At 46.9% G+C, this 17,319-nt stretch overlaps 1 protein-coding gene across 3 annotated transcripts in view; it reads right to left on the bottom strand.

Moving 5' to 3' along the window:
* Positions 1-17,319, bottom strand: part of dnah6 (dynein, axonemal, heavy chain 6) — a 1,317,984-nt gene that overhangs the window by 516,186 nt on the left and 784,479 nt on the right. For all 3 annotated transcript variants that reach the window (XM_085993638.1, XM_085993630.1, XM_085993647.1), the window contains one exon: positions 3,438-3,620. In XM_085993638.1, the coding sequence (XP_085849764.1) occupies positions 3,438-3,620 (183 nt within the window). The remainder of the gene's footprint in view (positions 1-3,437; positions 3,621-17,319) is intronic.

Consider the following 17,319-nt stretch of genomic DNA (forward strand, 5'->3'; position numbering starts at 1 on the left):
CAAGTTTGCTGACAACACAAAACTAGGTGGGATTGTGAGTTGTGAGGAGGATGCAAAGAGGCTTCAAGGCGATTTAGACAAGTTGAGTGAGTGGGCAAATACATGGCAGCTGCAATATAACGTGGATACATATGAAGTTATCCACTTTGGTAGGAAAAACAGTAAGGCAAAGTATTATTTAAATGGTGATAGATTGGGAAATGTTGACATAAAAAGGGACCTGGGTGTCCTTGTACACCAGTCACTGAAAGCAAACATGCAGGTGCAGCAGCAGTTAGGAAGGCAAATGGTATGTTGGCCTTCATTGCAAGAGGATTTGAGTACAGGAGCAAGGATGTCTTACTACAGTTATACAGGGCCTTGGTGAGACCACACCTGGAGTAGTGTGTGCAGTTTTGGTCTCCTTACCTAAGAAAGGATATACTTGCCATAGAGGGAGTGCAGCGAAGGTTCACCAGTGTGGTTCCTGGGATGGGGGATTGTCCTATGAGGAGAGATTGAGTAGACTAGGCCTATATTCTCTAGAGTTTAGAAGAATGAGAGCTGATCTCATTGAAACATACAAAATTCTTACAGAGCTTGACAGGGTAGATGCAGGGAGGATGTTTCCCCTAACTAGGGAGTCTAGAACCAGCGGTCACAGTCTCAGGATAGGGGGTCGGCCATTTAGGACTGAGATGCGGAGAAATGTCTTCACTCAGAGGGCGGTGAATCTTTGGAATTCTCTACCCCAGAGGGCTGTGGAGGCCAAGTCACTGAATATATTTAAGAAGGAGATAGATAGATTTCTAGACACAAAAGGCATCAAAGGGTATGGGGAGAGAGCAGGAATATGGTATTGAGATAGAGGATCAGCCATGATCTCATTAAATGGCGGAGCAGGCTCGAAGCGTCGAATGGCCCACTCCTGCTCCTACTTTTCTATTTTTTTATGTTTCTATTTGTATTTCTAACTCACGCACACTCTGTCACCAACTTGGATTCCCCTTCAGGGAAGAGAGAGAATCCAAAGGCTGTACTCTGATTGCCCCTTCAACTTTGGATGACAAAGGTTAGTCCACTGAGCTGTCAAAGCTATCACCTTCAATGAAAAGCTGTCCCCTTGGTGTGGAAGCTTTTGGCACCTGTATGTATGTTTAGCCAAGCCTCATGCTGGGCATAATGAATGAAAACCATCCTCGTACCATGGTGCAAACTGCTATGGGCTGTATGCAATGACATCCTGTTGTTTTATAATAACATTCTAAATGGTTCGAAATGTAAGGTTAAAAAAAGTACTTTTGTTGAAACTTTGTAATGGGAATCAAACCTTTTACTAATAACATTACATTAATAAAAGCAAAAATAAAAACAGGAACGCTGGAAATACTCAGCAGGTCAGGCAGCATCTGTGGAGAGAGAAAGAGTTAACGTTTCAGGTCAATGACCTTTCATCAGAACTGGAAAAAATTAGAGATTTTAACAGGTTTAAAGCAAGTGCAGAGGCAGGAAAAGGGGGGAGGGGAGGGAAGAACAAAAGGGAAGGTCTGTGATAGGATGGAAGGCAGGAGAGATTAACTGACAAAGGGATGATGATGCAAGGAAAAAGGAGATAGTAATAGGACAACTTAAGAAACAAAAAGATGCGTCAAGATGAGGTATAAATGGGAATGGCAGAATCATCAACAGCTGCCATGTGAAAAAATAGGGGCAGAGGTTGTGGTCTGTAATTGTTGAACTTGATGTTGAGTCCAGAAGGCTGTAAAGTGCCTAATCGAAAGATGAGGTGCTGTTCCTCGAGCTTACGTTGAGATTCGTTCGAACAATGTAAGAGGCCGAGGATGGAGAGGTGAGAGTGGGAGTGGTGCGGAGAATTAAAGTGACAGGCAACCGGAAGCTCGGGGTCATGCTTACGGACTGAACAGAGGTGTTCTGCAAAGCGGTCACCCAATCTGCATTCAGTCTCCCCAATGTAGAGGAGACTGCATCGTGAGCAGCGAATACAGTATACTAAATTGAGAGTAGTACAAGTAAGTCCCTGTTCCACCTGGAAGGAGTGTTTGGGGCCCTGGACAGTGGAAAAGGAAGAGGTAAAAGGGCAGGTGTTGCATCTCCTGTGCTTGCACGGGAAGGTGCCGTGGGAAGGGGAGGGGTTGTTGGGGGTGATTGATGAGTGGATCAGGTTGTCGCAGAGGGAGCGGTCCCTTCGGAATGCTGATAGGGGAGGGGAGGGGAAGATGTGTTTGGTGGTGGCAGAAATGGTGGAGGATGATCTGTTGAATGTGGTGGCTGGTGGGGTGAAAGGTGAGGACAAGGGGAACTCTATCGTGGTTCTGGGATGGAGGGAAAGGGGTGAGAGTAGAAGTGCAGTAAATAGAATGGACACAGTCGAGGACCATGTCAACCATGGTAGAGGGGAATCCTCGGTTGAGGTAAAAGGAAGACATATCGGAAGCTAATATGGAAGGTGGCATCGTCAGAGCAGATGCGGCAGAGACAGAGAAACTGGGAGAATGGAATAGAGTCCTTACAGGAAGTGGGGTGGGAGGAAGTATAGTCTAGGTAGCTGTAGGAGTCAGTGGGCTTATAGTGGATGTTGGTCAATAGCCTATCCTCAGAAATGGAGACAGAGAAGTCGAGGAAGGGAAGGGAAGAGTTGGAGGTGAACCATGTGAAGGTGAGGGAAGGGTGGAAATTGAAAGCAAAGTGATTGAAATGTTCTAGTTCCGGGTGAGAACAGGAAACGGCACCGATACAGTCATCAATGTACCGGAAAAAGAGGTGAGGGAGAGGACCTGAATAGGACTGGAACAAAGAATGTTCCACATATCCCATGAAAACGCAGGCATAGCTAGGACCCATGCAGGTTCCCATTGCAACACCTTTCATTTGGAGGAAGTGAGTGGAGTCAAAGGAGAAGTTGTTCAATATGAGAACAAGTTCAGCCAGGCAGAGGAGGGTGGTGGTGGTGGATGGGGACTGGTTGGGCCTCTGTTCAAGGTGGAAGCGGAGCGCCCTCAGGCCGTCCTGGTTGGGTATGGAGGTGTCATTTAATCTCTCCTGCCTTTCATCCTATCACAGACCTTCCCTTTTGTTCTTTCCTCCCCTCCCCTGCCTCTGCACTTGCTTAAAATCTGTTGCATCTCCAGCTTTTTCCAGTTCTGATGAAAGGCCATCGACCTGAAACATTAACTGGGTTTCTCTCTCAATAGATGCTGCCTGACCTGCTGAGTATTTCCAGCATTTTCTGTTTTTATTTCAGATTTCCAGCATCTGCAGTATTTTGCCTTTGTATTAATAAAAGCAAAATATTTGCTAGGCCATATTTGTTGAAGTCCCAACATATTAATGTTATGGTCTTATCTGTGACTGGTGCTTGCATCGAGCAAAGCTCCATGCCAATGATGCAGCCTTGTTAAGTTACCCATAGAGTATATTTCAGGCATTACTTCACCTACCATTAAGAGGTCTGGACCTTGTTTTCCCAGCAGTAGAGATTCAAGGAGACAGCAGAGAGTAGTGACTTTACTAATGTTGACCTGAGAGATGGCCTGTGTGCATTTCTTGTTAGCAAAGTGCAACCCATTTTCAACACAGCCTTCAAAAAGTCCCATGAGATGCTGCCTTGGTTCACTAGGCATCTAAAAAGAAATTAAATATTTATTTGGAACTCCACTGATTTCTTTTAAGTTCAGACAAATTAATGTCCTTATGACCCAGAGACATTTAGTGGAATTACTAGGTTACACAGTGCTACTTTATAAAGCACAATATGAATACAACAGTATAAATAATCAAAATAAACATTAATGACTAAATATTTTGTCAATTATAGTAATGTGAATTATTTTAATAAATCAATTGATGCACAAGCCCATTTCAAAAAATAGCAAAACAATGATAACTGCAACCACATGTTTAACCAAGCCGTTGTCTTCAGTCCCTGCCACAAACTCCTTTGCCTTGCCACTGACTCCATCCCCCTCCCTGTCCACTATCAGAGGCTAAACCAGACTGTTTGCAACCTCGGCACTCTATTTGACCATGAGCTGAGCTTCCAACCTCATAATCTCTCTGTCGCCAAGACCAGTCGGGACCAGCGGGAGCAGCGAGGAGGAGCTCGGGAGAAAACCCGGTGACCAGCGAGGCCCGAGACCAGTCGGGAGCAGTGTGGTGAGACCGGTATAAAAACCGGAGAGAGGCGAGGCCCGAGACCAGTCGGGACCAGCGGGAGCAGCGAGGAGGAGCTCGGGAGAAAACCCGGCGACCAGCGAGGCCCGAGACCAGTCGGGAGCAGTGTGGTGAGACCGGTATAAAAACCGGAGAGAGGCGAGGCCCGAGACCAGTCGGGACCAGCGGGAGCAGCGAGGAGGAGCTCGGGAGAAAACCCGGCGACCAGCGAGGCCCGAGACCAGTCGGGAGCAGTGTGGTGAGACCGGTATAAAAACCGGAGAGAGGCGAGGCCCGAGACCAGTCGGGACCAGCGGGAGCAGCGAGGAGGAGCTCGGGAGAAAACCCGGCGACCAGCGAGGCCCGAGACCAGTCGGGAGCAGTGTGGTGAGACCGGTATAAAAACTGGAGAGAGGTGAGGCATACCAACTCAGCAGCGGGGAGAGAGGTAAAAAGTCATCAGTGTGTGACGTCACCAGGGAGCAGGTAGGTGATTGGTTGGTGAGTATTTCTCTTTTTTCAATACAAGCTTGAATTCTGTGGTGTTAAATTTCTGTGGTGTAGTGGGGATAGTTGGTAAATAAAGCGCCCTAGAGCATACCTGTAACTGGGGTATTGAATAAATTTTTAAAGTAATTAAAGGGGTAAGTCATGGCAGGAGAGTTCAGACCCGTGCTCTGCTCCTCCTGCTCTATGTGGGAAGTCAGGGATGCTGCCAGTGTCCCTGATGACCATGTGTGCGGGAAATGCATCCAGCTGCAGCTACTTGTAGACCGCATTGCGGCGCTCGAGCTGCGGGTGGATGAATTTTGGAGCATGCGCGATGCTGAAAGGCTCGTGGATAACACGTTTAGCGAGTTGTGCACGCCTCAGGGTAGGGCAGCACAGGGGGTGACCATCAGGTGGAGCAACAAAGGCAGGCAGGTAGTGCAGGGAACCCCTGCGGACATCCCCCTTTCAAACAAGTATACCGCTTTGGATACTGTTGAGGGGATGACTCACCAGGGGAAGGCAGCAGCGGCCAACTTCCTGGCACTGGGGGTGCTCCTGCTGCCCAGGAAGGGGGGAAAAAGAGTGGGAGAGCAATAGTGGTAGGGGATTCTATAGTAAGGGGAACAGATAGGCGTTTCTGTGGCCGTAGACGTGAATCCAGGATGGTTTGTTGCCTCCCTGGTGCCAGGGTCAAGGATGTCACTGAGCGGCTGCAGGGCATTCTGGAGGGGGAGGGAGAACAGCCAGTGGTCGTGGTCCACATTGGTACCAACGACATAGGTAAAAAGAGGGATGAGGTCCTGCAGCAAGAATTTAGGGAGCTAGGTGAAGGATTAAGGAGCAGGACCTCAAAGGTTGTAATCTCTGGATTACTCCCGGTGCCACGTGCTAGTAAGTATAGGAATAGGAAGATAGAACAGATGAATGCGTGGCTAAAGGGATGGTGCAGGGGGGAGGGCTTTAGTTTCCTGGATCACTGGGTCTGCTTCTGGGAAAGGTGGGACTTGTACAAGTCGGACGGTTTACACCTGAACCAGGGGGGAACCAATATCCTTGCGGGGAGGTTTGCTAGCACTGCTGGGGAGGGTTTAAACTAACTTGGCAGGGGGTTGGGGTACAGAGTGGAGCTATAGTAGGGGGTGATTTACGGCCAAATACAGAGGGAAAAACAAGTCAGCTGGGAAGGCAGAGCAAATATGTGAAGGCAAAAGAGAATATGGCAGGGCTGGAAGGCATTTATTTTAATGCAAGGAGTCTTGCAAATAAGGTGGATGAACTGAAGTTGTTGTTGAACACATGGGAGTACGATATTGTTGCTATCACGGAGACATGGTTGAGGGAGGGTCAGGACTGGCAGCTCAATATTCCGGGGTATAGAATCTTCAGGCGAGACAGAGGGGGGTGTAAAAGGGGAGGGGGTGTTGCAATATTAATTAAGGAGTCAATTACTGCTGTAAGGAGGGATGATATATTAGCGGGTTCCTCTAATGAGGCCATATGGGTAGAACTTAAAAACAAAAAGGGGGCAAGCACTTTGCTGGGAGTGTACTATAGGCCCCCAAACAGTCAGGGGGAGATAGAGGAACAGATATGTGGGCAAATCTCAGAGAAGTGCGAAAATAATAGGGTAATAATAGTGGGGGATTTCAACTTCCCCAATATAAATTGGGACAGTCAGAGTATGAAAGGCTTAGAGGGTGCAGAATTCTTAAAGTGCATCCAGGAGAGCTTTTTGAGCCAACATGTAGAAAGTCCTACAAGAGAGGGGGCGGTACTGGACCTAATTCTGGGGAATGTAGCCGGGCAAGTGGTGGAAGTGTCAGTAGGAGAGCATTTTGGCGACAGTGACCATAATTCGGTGAGATTTAAGGTGGTCATGGAAAAAGACAAAGACGGCCCGGAAATAAGGGTTCTAAATTGGGGGAAGGCCGATTTCAATATGATAAGGCAGGATCTGGCCAAAGTGGACTGGGAACAGCTGCTTATCGGAAAATCCACATCAAAACAGTGGGAGACTTTCAGAAGGGAAATAGAGAGAGTACAACGCCAACATGTTCCTGTAAAGGTCAAGGGTGGGACCAACAAGCAAAGGGAACCTTGGATGACAAGGGATATACAAAAATGCATTAGAAATAAAAGGGGGGCTTTTGGCAGTTACAAAAGACTAAAGACAGAAGAAGCCCTAGAGGAGTATAAAAAGTGCAGGGGCATACTTAAAAAAGAAATTAGGAGGGCGAGGAGGGGCCATGAAATAACACTGGCGAGCAAAATAAAGGAAAATCCTAAGATGTTTTATAAGTATATTAAGGGCAAGAGGATAACCAGGGAAAGGGTAGGGCCCATTAGGGACCAAAGTGGCAATCTGTGTGTAGAGCCAGAGGATGTAGGCGGGGTTTTAAATGAATTTTTTGCATCTGTGTTCACTATGGAGAAAGACGATGCAGACATAGAAATCGGGCAAGGGGACTGTGACATACTTGAACATATTAGCATCGAGAGGGAGGAGGTGCTAGCGGTTTTAGCGGGCCAAAAAGTGGATAAATCCCCAGGCCCGGACGAGATGTATCCCAGGCTGCTGTGGGAGGCAAGGGAGGAGATTGCAGGGGCTCTGACACTAATTTTCAGAACCTCTCTGGCCACAGGGGATGTACCAGAGGACTGGAGAACAGCTAACGTAGTACCATTATTCAAGAAGGGTAGCAGGGATAAACCAGGGAATTACAGGCCAGTGAGTCTAACATCTGTGGTGGGGAAATTATTGGAAAAAATTCTGAGGGACAAAATTAATCTCCACTTGGAGAGGCAAGGATTAATCGGGGATAGTCAGCATGGCTTTGTCAAGGGTAAATCATGTCTGACAAATCTGATTGAATTTTTCGAGGGGGTGACTAGTGGGGTGGATGAGGGAAATGCTGTGGATGTGGTTTACATGGACTTCAGTAAAGCTTTTGACAAAGTCCCGCATAGGAGACTGGTCAAGAAGGTAAGAGCCCATGGGATCCAGGGTGCCTTGGCGCGTTGGATCCTAAACTGGCTGAGTGGCAGGAGGCAGAGGGTGATGGTCGAAGGTTGCTTTTGTGACTGGAAGCCTGTGTCCAGTGGGGTACCTCAGGGATCGGTGCTGGGTCCCTTATTGTTTGTGATCTACATAAATGATTTGGATGAGAATGTAAAAGGTATGATCAGTAAGTTCGCAGATGACACGAAAATGGTGGGGTGGTAAATTGCGAGGAGGAAAGCCTCCGGCTACAGGACGATATAAACGGGTTGGTCAGATGGGCGGAAAAGTGGCAAATGGAATTTAACCCTGAAAAGTGCGAGGTGATGCATTTTGGACGGACAAATAAGGCAAGGGAATACACAATGAGTGGTAGGACCCTAGGAAGTACAGAGGGTCAGAGGGACCTTGGTGTACATGTACATAGATCCCTGAAGGCAGCGGAGCAGGTAGATAAGGTGGTTAAAAAGGCATATGGGATACTTGCCTTCATTAGCCGAGGCATAGAATATAAGAGCAGGGAGGTTATGATGGAGCTGTACAAAACGCTGGTGAGGCCACAGCTGGAGTACTGTGTGCAGTTCTGGTCGCCTCACTATAGGAAGGATGTGATTGCTTTGGAGAGGGTGCAGAGAAGATTCACCAGGATGTTACCTGGGATGGAGCGCCTCAGCTATGAAGAGAGGCTGGACAGGCTGGAGTTGTTTTCCTTGGAGCAGAGAAGGCTGAGGGGGGACCTGATTGAGGTGTACAAAATAATGAGGGGCATAGATAGGGTGGATAAAGAGGAACTTTTCCCCTTAGTAGGGGGGTCAATAACAAGGGGGCATAGATTCAGGGTAAGGGGCAGGAGATTTGGAGGGGATTTGAGGAGGAACTTTTTCACCCAGAGGGTGGTTGGAATGTGGAACTCAATGCCTGAAAGGGTGGTGGAGGCAGGAACCCTCACAGCATTCAAGAAGCATTTGGATGAGCACTTGAAATGCCATTGCATACAAGGCTATGGACCAAATGCTGGAAAATGGGATTAGACTGGACAGGGATGGATGGGCGGCGCAGACACGATGGGCCGAAGGGCCTCTTTCTGTGCTGTAAAACTCTATGACTCTATGACCACCTACTTCCATCTCCGTAACATAGCCGGTCTCCGCCCCTGCCTCAGCTCATCTGCTGCTGAAACCCTCATCCATTCCTTTATTACCTCGAGACTGTTCCAACACTCTCCTGGCTGACCTCCCACCTTCCACCCTCCATAAACTTCAGCTCATCCACAACTTTGCTGCCTTTATCCTAACTCGCACCAAGTCCCAGTCACCCATCACCCCTGTGCTCGCTGACTAACATCCGGCAACACCTCAATTTTAAAATCCTCATTCTTGTGTTCAAATCGCTCCAATACCTTGCCTCTCCCTATCTCTGAAACCTCCTCCAGCCTCCGAGATCTGTGCGCTCCTCCAATTCTGGCCTCTTGTGTAAAACCAATTTACATCACTCCACCATTGGCGGCCATGCCTTCAGCTGCCTAGGCCCTAAACTCTGGAGTTCCTTCCTTAAACCTCTCCACCTGTCTACCATTCTCTTTTCCTTTAAGTCACTTCTTAAAGCATACCCCTTTGAGGTAAGGCCTCAGACCGCGGGTGTCGGCGGGAGGCACGAGCGGGAAACTTGAAAAAGCTTCAGAGACCCAGGTAAGGCCTCAGATCGCGGGTGTCGGCGGGAGGCGCGAGCGGGAAGCTTGAAAAAGCTTCAGAGACCCAGGTAAGGCCTCAGATCGCGGGTGTCGGCGGGAGGCGCGAGCGGGAAGCTTGAAAAAGCTTCAGAGACCCAGGTAAGGCCTCAGACCGCGGGTGTCGGCGGGAGGCGCGAGCGGGAAGCTTGAAAAAGCTTCAGAGACCCAGGTAAGGTCTCAGACCGCGGGTGTCGGCGGGAGGCGCGAGCGGGAAGCTTGAAAAAGCTTCAGAGACCCAGGTAAGGCCTCAGACCGCGGGTGTCGGCGGGAGGCACGAGCGGGAAGCTTGAAAAAGCTTGAGAGACCCAGGTAAGGCCTCAGACCGCGGGTGTCGGCGGGAGGCGCGAGCGGGAAGCTTGAAAAAGCTTCTGAGACCCAGGTAAGGCCTCAGACCGCGGGTGTCGGCGGGAGGCACGAGCGGGAAGCTTGAAAAAGCTTCAGAGACCCAGGTAAGGTGTACCAGTCTCCAGCCTCGGACCTCAGAGGGAAGGAGAGAGGTAAAAAGTAATCCAAGTGTGACGTCACCAGAAAGCGGGTAAGTGATTAGTTGGTGAGTATTTCTCTCTTTTAAAGCTTAAACTCTGTGGTTTCTAGAATCGGGGCAGAGGGTATTTAAGAATAATATTAATAAATGTAATTAATTACATAGAATGGGAGAACAGGTGATGTGTTGCTGCTGCAATATGTGGGAGCTGGTAGACACCATTGATGCTCACAGTGATCACATTTGCAGTAAGTGTTGGCTGCTCGAGGAATTCCGGCTCCGTGTTGAAGAGCTGGAGTCCGAGCTTCAAACACTGAGACACATCAGGGAGGGGGAGAGTTACCTGGACTCTGTGTATCAGGAGGTAGTCACACCAATTAGATTAATTAATTCAGATGTAGTCCGTGGCCAGGGTCAGGATGGTGTGACTAGAAGTGAGGCAGGTACGGGGATCCAGGAGGTAGTGTTGGAGGAGCCGCAGCCCTTGCTCTTGTCCAACAGGTTTGAGGCTCTTACTCCCTGTGAGGATGGGAACGAGGACTGCGGGGAGGATGAGCAACCCGGCCACAGCACCGTGGAGCGGGGGGCCATTCAACTGGGGGGAGATAAAAGAAATGTTGTAGTGGTAGGGGATAGTATCGTTAGGGGGATAGATAGAGTTCTTTGCAGCCGAGAGCGAGAGTCCCGAAGGCTGTGTTGCCTGCCCGGTGCCAGGGTTAAGGACATCTCCTCTGGACTGGAGAGAAACTTGGAGTGGGAGGGGGAGGATCCAGTTGTCATGGTCCATGTTGGTACCAACGACATAGATAGGACAAGGAAGGAGGTTCTGCTGAGGGAGTTTGAGCAGCTAGGGGCTAAATTAATAAGCAGAACCACAAGGGTAATAATCTCTGGATTACTACCTGAGCCACGTGCAAATTTGGCTAGGGTAAATAAAATTAGAGAGTTAAATACGTGGCTCAAAGCCTGGTGTGGGAGAAATGGGTTTTGCTTCCTGAGACACTGGCATCAATACTGGGACAGGAGAGAGCTGTTCCGTTGGGGCGGACTTCACTTGGCCAGTGCTGGGACTAGAGTCCTGGCGAATCGAATAACTAGGGCTGTAGAGAGGGCTTTAAACTAATTAGTGGGGGGGAGGTTTTGAGAGAGCGAAAAATAAAAATGACAGCGGAGAAGGCAATAGAGCAAGGTAGCAGTGGGGGAATTAAAAACCAGAGCGTGTCAGGAAGGGACAGAATGTATAATGATAAAGGTAAAGTAGTAAAAGGGGTAAAAGCAGGAATAAATTGTCAGAAAACATATTTGAAAGTTCTTTATCTGAATGCATGCAGCATTCGTAACAAAATTGACGCGTTGACGGTACAAATAACTACACATGGGTATGATCTGGTGGCCATTACGGAAACATGGCTGCAAGATAATCATGACTGGGAACTAAACATACAAGGGTATTTGACAATTAGGAAGGACAGACAGGAAGGAAAGGGAGGAATCACTGCAATAGTCAGAAATGATATTGGGTCAAAGGATCAGGATAGTGAAATAGTTTGGGTGGAGATAAGGAATAAGAAGGGGAAAAAGTCACTAGTGGGCGTAGTCTATAGGCCTCCTAACAGTGGCAACTCTGTTGGTCGGAGTACAAATCAGGAAATAGTTGGGGCTTGTAATAAGGGAACAGCTATAATCATGGGGGATTTTAACTTTCATATTGACTGGACTAATCAAATTGGGCATGGCAGCCTTGAGGAAGAGTTGATAGAGTGTATTAGGGACGGGTTCCTTGAGCAGTATGTAACTGAACCAACCAGGGGGCAGGCAATCTTAGATCTGGTCCTATGTAATGAAACAGGATTAATAAAAAATGTCCTAGTAAAGGATCCCCTTGGAATGGGTGACCATAATATGGTTGAATTCCAAATTCAGTTTGAGGGTGAGAGAGTTGGATCTCAAACCAGCATACTGAGCTTAAATAAAGGAGGCTATGAAGGTATGAGAGTAGAATTGACTAAAGTGGACTGGGAAAACAGATTAAAGTGTAAGACGGTACAAGAGCAGTGGTCTACATTCAAGGAGATATTTCACATCTTTCAAGATAAATATATTCCACTGAGGAAAAAGGGGAGTAAAAGAAAAGACAGCCATCCGTGGCTTAGTAAAGTAATAAAGGATAGTATCCGACAAGGGCATATAAAGTAGTCAAATCTAGTGGGAGGATAGAAGATTGGGAAGCATTTAAAAGCCAGCAAACAATAACTAAAAGATTAATTAAGAAAGGGAAGATAGATTATGAAAGTAAACTAGCAAAAAATATAAAAACAGATAGCAAGAGTTTCTACAGCTATATAAAAAGAAAAAGAGTGGCTAAAGTGAACGTTGGTCCCTTAGAGGATGGGACCGGGAAACCAGTGGTGGGGAGCATGGAGATGGCAAAGACGCTGAACAAATATTTTGTATCAGTCTTTACAGTAGAGGACACTAAAAATATCCCAACACTGGACAAACAGGGGGCAATGGGGGGGGGGGAGCTAAAGACGATTAAAATCACTAAGGAGATGGTACTCAGTAAAATAATGGGACTTAAGGCGAATAAATCCCCCGGACCTGATGGCCTACATCCTAGGGTCTTGAGAGAAGTGGCGGTAGGGATTGTGGATGCATTGGTGATTATTTTCCAGAACTCCCTGGACTCAGGAAAGGTCCCGGCAGATTGGAAAACTGCTAATGTAACACCCTTATTTAAGAAGGGAAGTAGACAAAAAGCTGGAAACTATAGACCAGTTAGCCTAACATCTGTGGTTGGCAAAATGTTGGAGTCCATTATTAAGGAAACAGTAACAGAGCATTTAGATAAACATAATTTAATAGGACAGAGTCAGCATGGTTTTATGAAGGGGAAGTCATGTTTGACAAATTTGCTCGAATTCTTTGAGGATGTAACATACAGGGTGGATAAAGGGGAACCAGTGGATGTAGTGTATTTGGACTTCCAAAAGGCATTTGACAAGGTTCCACACAAAAGATTACTGATCAAGATAAGAAATCATGGGATTGGGGGTAATATACTGGCATGGGTGGAAGATTGGCTATCTAACAGAAAACAAAGAGTTGGGATAAATGGTTCATTCTCGGGCTGGCAATCAGTAACTAGTGGTGTTCCGCAGGGGTCAGTGCTGGGACCCCAACTCTTTACAATCTATATTAACGATTTGGAGGAAGGGACCGAGTGCAACATATCCAAGTTTGCCGACGATACAAAGATGGGAGGGAAAGCAATGAGTGAGGAGGACATAAAAAACCTGAAAAAGGACATAGACAGGCTAAGTGAGTGGGCAGAGATTTGGCAGATGCAATATAATGTTGGTAAGTGTGAGGTTATGCACTTTGGCAGAAAAAATCAAAGAGCAAGTTATTATCTAAATGGAGAGAAACTGCAAAGTGCTACAGTACAAAGGGATCTGGGGGTCCTGGTGCATGAAACACAAAAAGTTAGTATGCAGGTGCAGCAGGTGATCAGGAAGGCCAATGGAATCTTGGCTTTTATTGCAAGGGGGATGGAGTATAAAAACAGGGAAGTCTTGCTGCAGTTATACAGGGTATTGGTGAGGCCACACCTGGAATACTGCGTGCAGTTTTGGTTTCCATATTTAAGAAAAGATATACTTGCTCTCGAGGCAGTTCAGAGAAGGTTCACTCGGTTGATTCCGGAGATGAGGGGATTGACGTATGAGGAAAGGTTGAGTAGGTTGGGACTCTACTCATTGGAGTTCAGAAGAATGAGAGGCGATCTTATCGAAACATATAAGATTGTGAGGGGGCTTGATCGGGTGGATGCGGTGAGGATGTTTCCACTGATGGGTGAGACTAGAACTAGGGGGCATAATCTAAGAATAAGGGGCTGCGCTTTCAAAACTGAGATGAGGAGAAACCTCTTCACTCAGAGGGTAGTAAATCTATGGAATTTGCTACCCCAGAGAGCTGTGGAAGCTGCAACATTAAATAAATTTAAAATGGAGATAGACAGTTTCCTAGCAGATAAGGGAATTAGGGGTTACGGGGAGAGGGCAGGGAAGTGGATGTGAGTCTAGATTCGGATCAGCCATAATCCCATTGAATGGCGGAGCAGGCCTGAGGGGCCGTATGGCCTACTCCTGCTCCTACTTCTTATGTTCTTATGACCAAGCTTTTGGCCACCTGTCCTAATATCTCTATGTGGCTCAAATTCTGCCTGATAATGTTCCTGTGAAGCACCTTGGAATATTTTTACTACGTTGCGTTAAAATTGCAGTGAAGTCCCAATAACGTCATCGGGGTTGATTGTCATAATTAAAGCAGGATCCAAGCTGCCTTCCAGAGAGCATCCTGCATGCCTGCTGAAAACATCAGGTTAAAATTCAATCCCGCAAGAAGATCGCGGGATCCCGATCAGTAAGTCACTGTCCTTATTTTAATTGCCCGTAACACTCTCTCTCCCTCCTCAATTTGTGTTTCTCTTTCTCTCTCTCCCTGACTCCCCAGTTAGTGTTTCTCTCTCTCGCTCTCTCAGGGCTTACAGGGTTTCCAGCCGATTTTCATTGGCCCCAATGTCATCATCCTCACAACCAGCAATAAAGCGGCATGTTCCGAATAGCAGGGAGACCAATGGGACTCAGACAATGGACCTCAAAGGTAGCAATCTCCAGATTACTCCCGGTGCCACGCGTTAGTGTGTATAGAAATAGGAGGATAGCGCAAATGAATGCGTGGCTGGAGAGATGGTGCAGGAGGGAGGGCTTTAGATTCCTGGGGCATTGGGACTGGTTCTGCGGGAGGTGGGACCTGTACAGGCTGGACGGGTTGCACCTCAACAGGGCCGGAACAAATTTCCTCGCGGGGAGGTTTGCTAGTGCTGTTGGGGAGGGTTTAAACTAATTTGTCAGGGGGATGGGCACCAGGATGTAACATTAGAAATGGAAATAAAGTGCTCAAAGGATTAGGAGAGGCAGAGAGCACTAAAGTAAGAAATATTCAAGTATTAGGTGGGGTCAAACTAAGAGAATACAGGATGGTCTAAGATGGGTTTACGTGTATATATGTGAACGCACGAAGCGTAGTAAACAAGGTAAGTGAGCTGCAGGCACAAATAGCCACATGGGAATACGATGTTGTGGCAATAACTGAAACCTGGCTCAAAAAAGGGCAGGATTGGACATTAAATATTCCTGGTTTATAAGGTGTTCAGGAAAGACAGGGAAGGAAAGATCGGAGGTGGTGTGGCAGTATTGGTCAAGGAGAATGTTACAGTGCTGGAGAGGGAGGATGTCCTGGAGGGGTCAAGGACAGAATCAAATGGCTAGAGATAAAAAAATAATAGAGGTACCATTACACTGCTAGGTGTATTCTATAGACCACCAAATAGTGGGAAAGATATGGAGGAGCAAATGTGCAGAGAAAATACAGAGGTGCAAGAACTATAGAGTAGTGGTAATGGGGGACTTCAACTATCCTAATATAGGCTGGGATTGTAATAGTGTAAAGGGCAGGGAAGGGGAAGAATTTCTGAAGTGTGTTCAGGAGAACTTTCTTGATCAGTATGTTTCCTGCCTGACGAGGGAGGAGGCATTGCTGGATCTGGTTCTGGGGAATGAGGTAGGTTAAGTGGAGCAAGTGTTAGTTATCATAGTATCATAAGGTTTAGATTAGCTATGGAAAAGGACAGGGAGCAATCTAGAGTTAATGTTTAACTGGTGGAAGGCCAATTTCAGTGGGATGAGACAGATCTAATCCAGGTAAAGTGGAATCAAAGATTGGCAGGCAAAATTGTAATCAAACAATGGGCTGCCTTTAAAGAGGACATAGTTCAGGTACAGTTGAGGTACATTCCTACTAGGGGGAAAGGCAGGCCAACTAAAGTCAGGGCTCCCTGGATGATGAAAGAGATGGAAAATATGGTGAAGCAGAAAAAGAGCATGTATGGCAGATGTCAGGCTGCAAATACATCTGAGAATCAGGCTATATATAGAAAGGTCAGGGGAGAACTGAAAAAGGAAATAAGAGGGGCAAAGAGAGGGTATGAGAATAGAATGGCAGCCAACATAAAAGCAAATCCAAAAGTCTTCTATAGGCATAAATAGTAAATGGGTAGTAAGAGGAGGGATGGGGCCGATTCGGGACGAAAAAGGAGAACTATGCATGGAGGCAGAGGGTATGGCTGAGGTACTAAACGAATACTTTGCATCTGTCTTCACCAAGGAAGAGGATGCTGACATAGACATAGTAAAGGAGGAGGTAGTGGAGATACTTGATAGGCTAAAAATCGATAAAGAGGAGGTTTTAGAAAGGCTGGCTGTACTTAAAGTAGATAAATCACCAGGAGTGGATGGGATGCATCTTAGGATGCTGAGGGAATTGAGGGAGGAAATCACGGAGGTACTGGCCATAATATTCCAATCCTCCTTAGATATGGAGGTGGTGCCAGAGGACTGGAGAATTGCCAATGTTACACCCTTGTTCAAAAAGGGTGTAAAGATAAACCCAGCAACTACAAGCCAGTCAGTTTGACCTCGGTAGTGAGGAAGCTTTTAGAAACATTAATCAGGGATAAAGTTAACAGTCACTTGGACAAGTGTGGATTAATTAAGGAAAGCCAGCACGGATTTGTTAAAGGCAAATCGTGTTTAACTAACTTGATTGAGCTTTTTGATGAGGTAACAGAGAGGGTTGATGAGGGCAATGCGGTGGATGTGGTGTACATGGATTTCCAAAAGGCATTCGACAAAGTGCCACATAATAGGCTTGCCAGTAAAGTTGAAGCCTATGGAATAAAAGGAATAGTGGCAGCATGGATACGGAATTGGCTAAGTGATGGGAAACAGAGAGTAGTGGTGAACGGTTATTTTTCGGCCTGGAGGAAGGTATACAGTGGTGTTCCCCAGGGGACGGTTCTAGTACCACTGCTTTTTTTGATATATATTCATGACTTGGAAGTGGGTGTACAGGGCACAATTTCAAAATTTGCAGATGACACAAAACTTGGAAGTATAGTGAACAGTGAGGAGGAGTGATGGACTTCAGGAAGACATAGACAGGCTGGTGAAATGGGCGGACACTTGGCAGATGAAATTTAACGCAGAAAAGTGTGAAGTGATACATTCTGGTAGAAAGAATGAGAGGACATATAAACTAAATGGTACAATCCTGAAGGTGGTGCACGAACAGAGCGACCTGGGGGTATGTGTGCACAAATCGTTGAAGGAGGCAGGGCAGGCTGAGAAAGCAGTTAAAAAGGCTTACGGGATCCTGGACTTCATAAATATAGAGTATAAAAGTGTGGAAATGATGATGAACCTGTAAAAAACACTGGTTCAGCCCCAACTGGAGTACTGTGTCCAATTCTGGGCACCACACTTTAGGAAGGATGTGAAGGCCTTAGAGAGGGTGCAGAAAAGATTTACGAGAATGATTCCAGGAATGAGGGACTTCAGTTACATT

Source organism: Somniosus microcephalus, chromosome 1 (genome assembly GCF_052327205.1).
Source record: "Somniosus microcephalus isolate GS21.2 chromosome 1, FLI_Smic_1.0, whole genome shotgun sequence".
Classification (NCBI taxonomy): domain Eukaryota; kingdom Metazoa; phylum Chordata; class Chondrichthyes; order Squaliformes; family Somniosidae; genus Somniosus; species Somniosus microcephalus.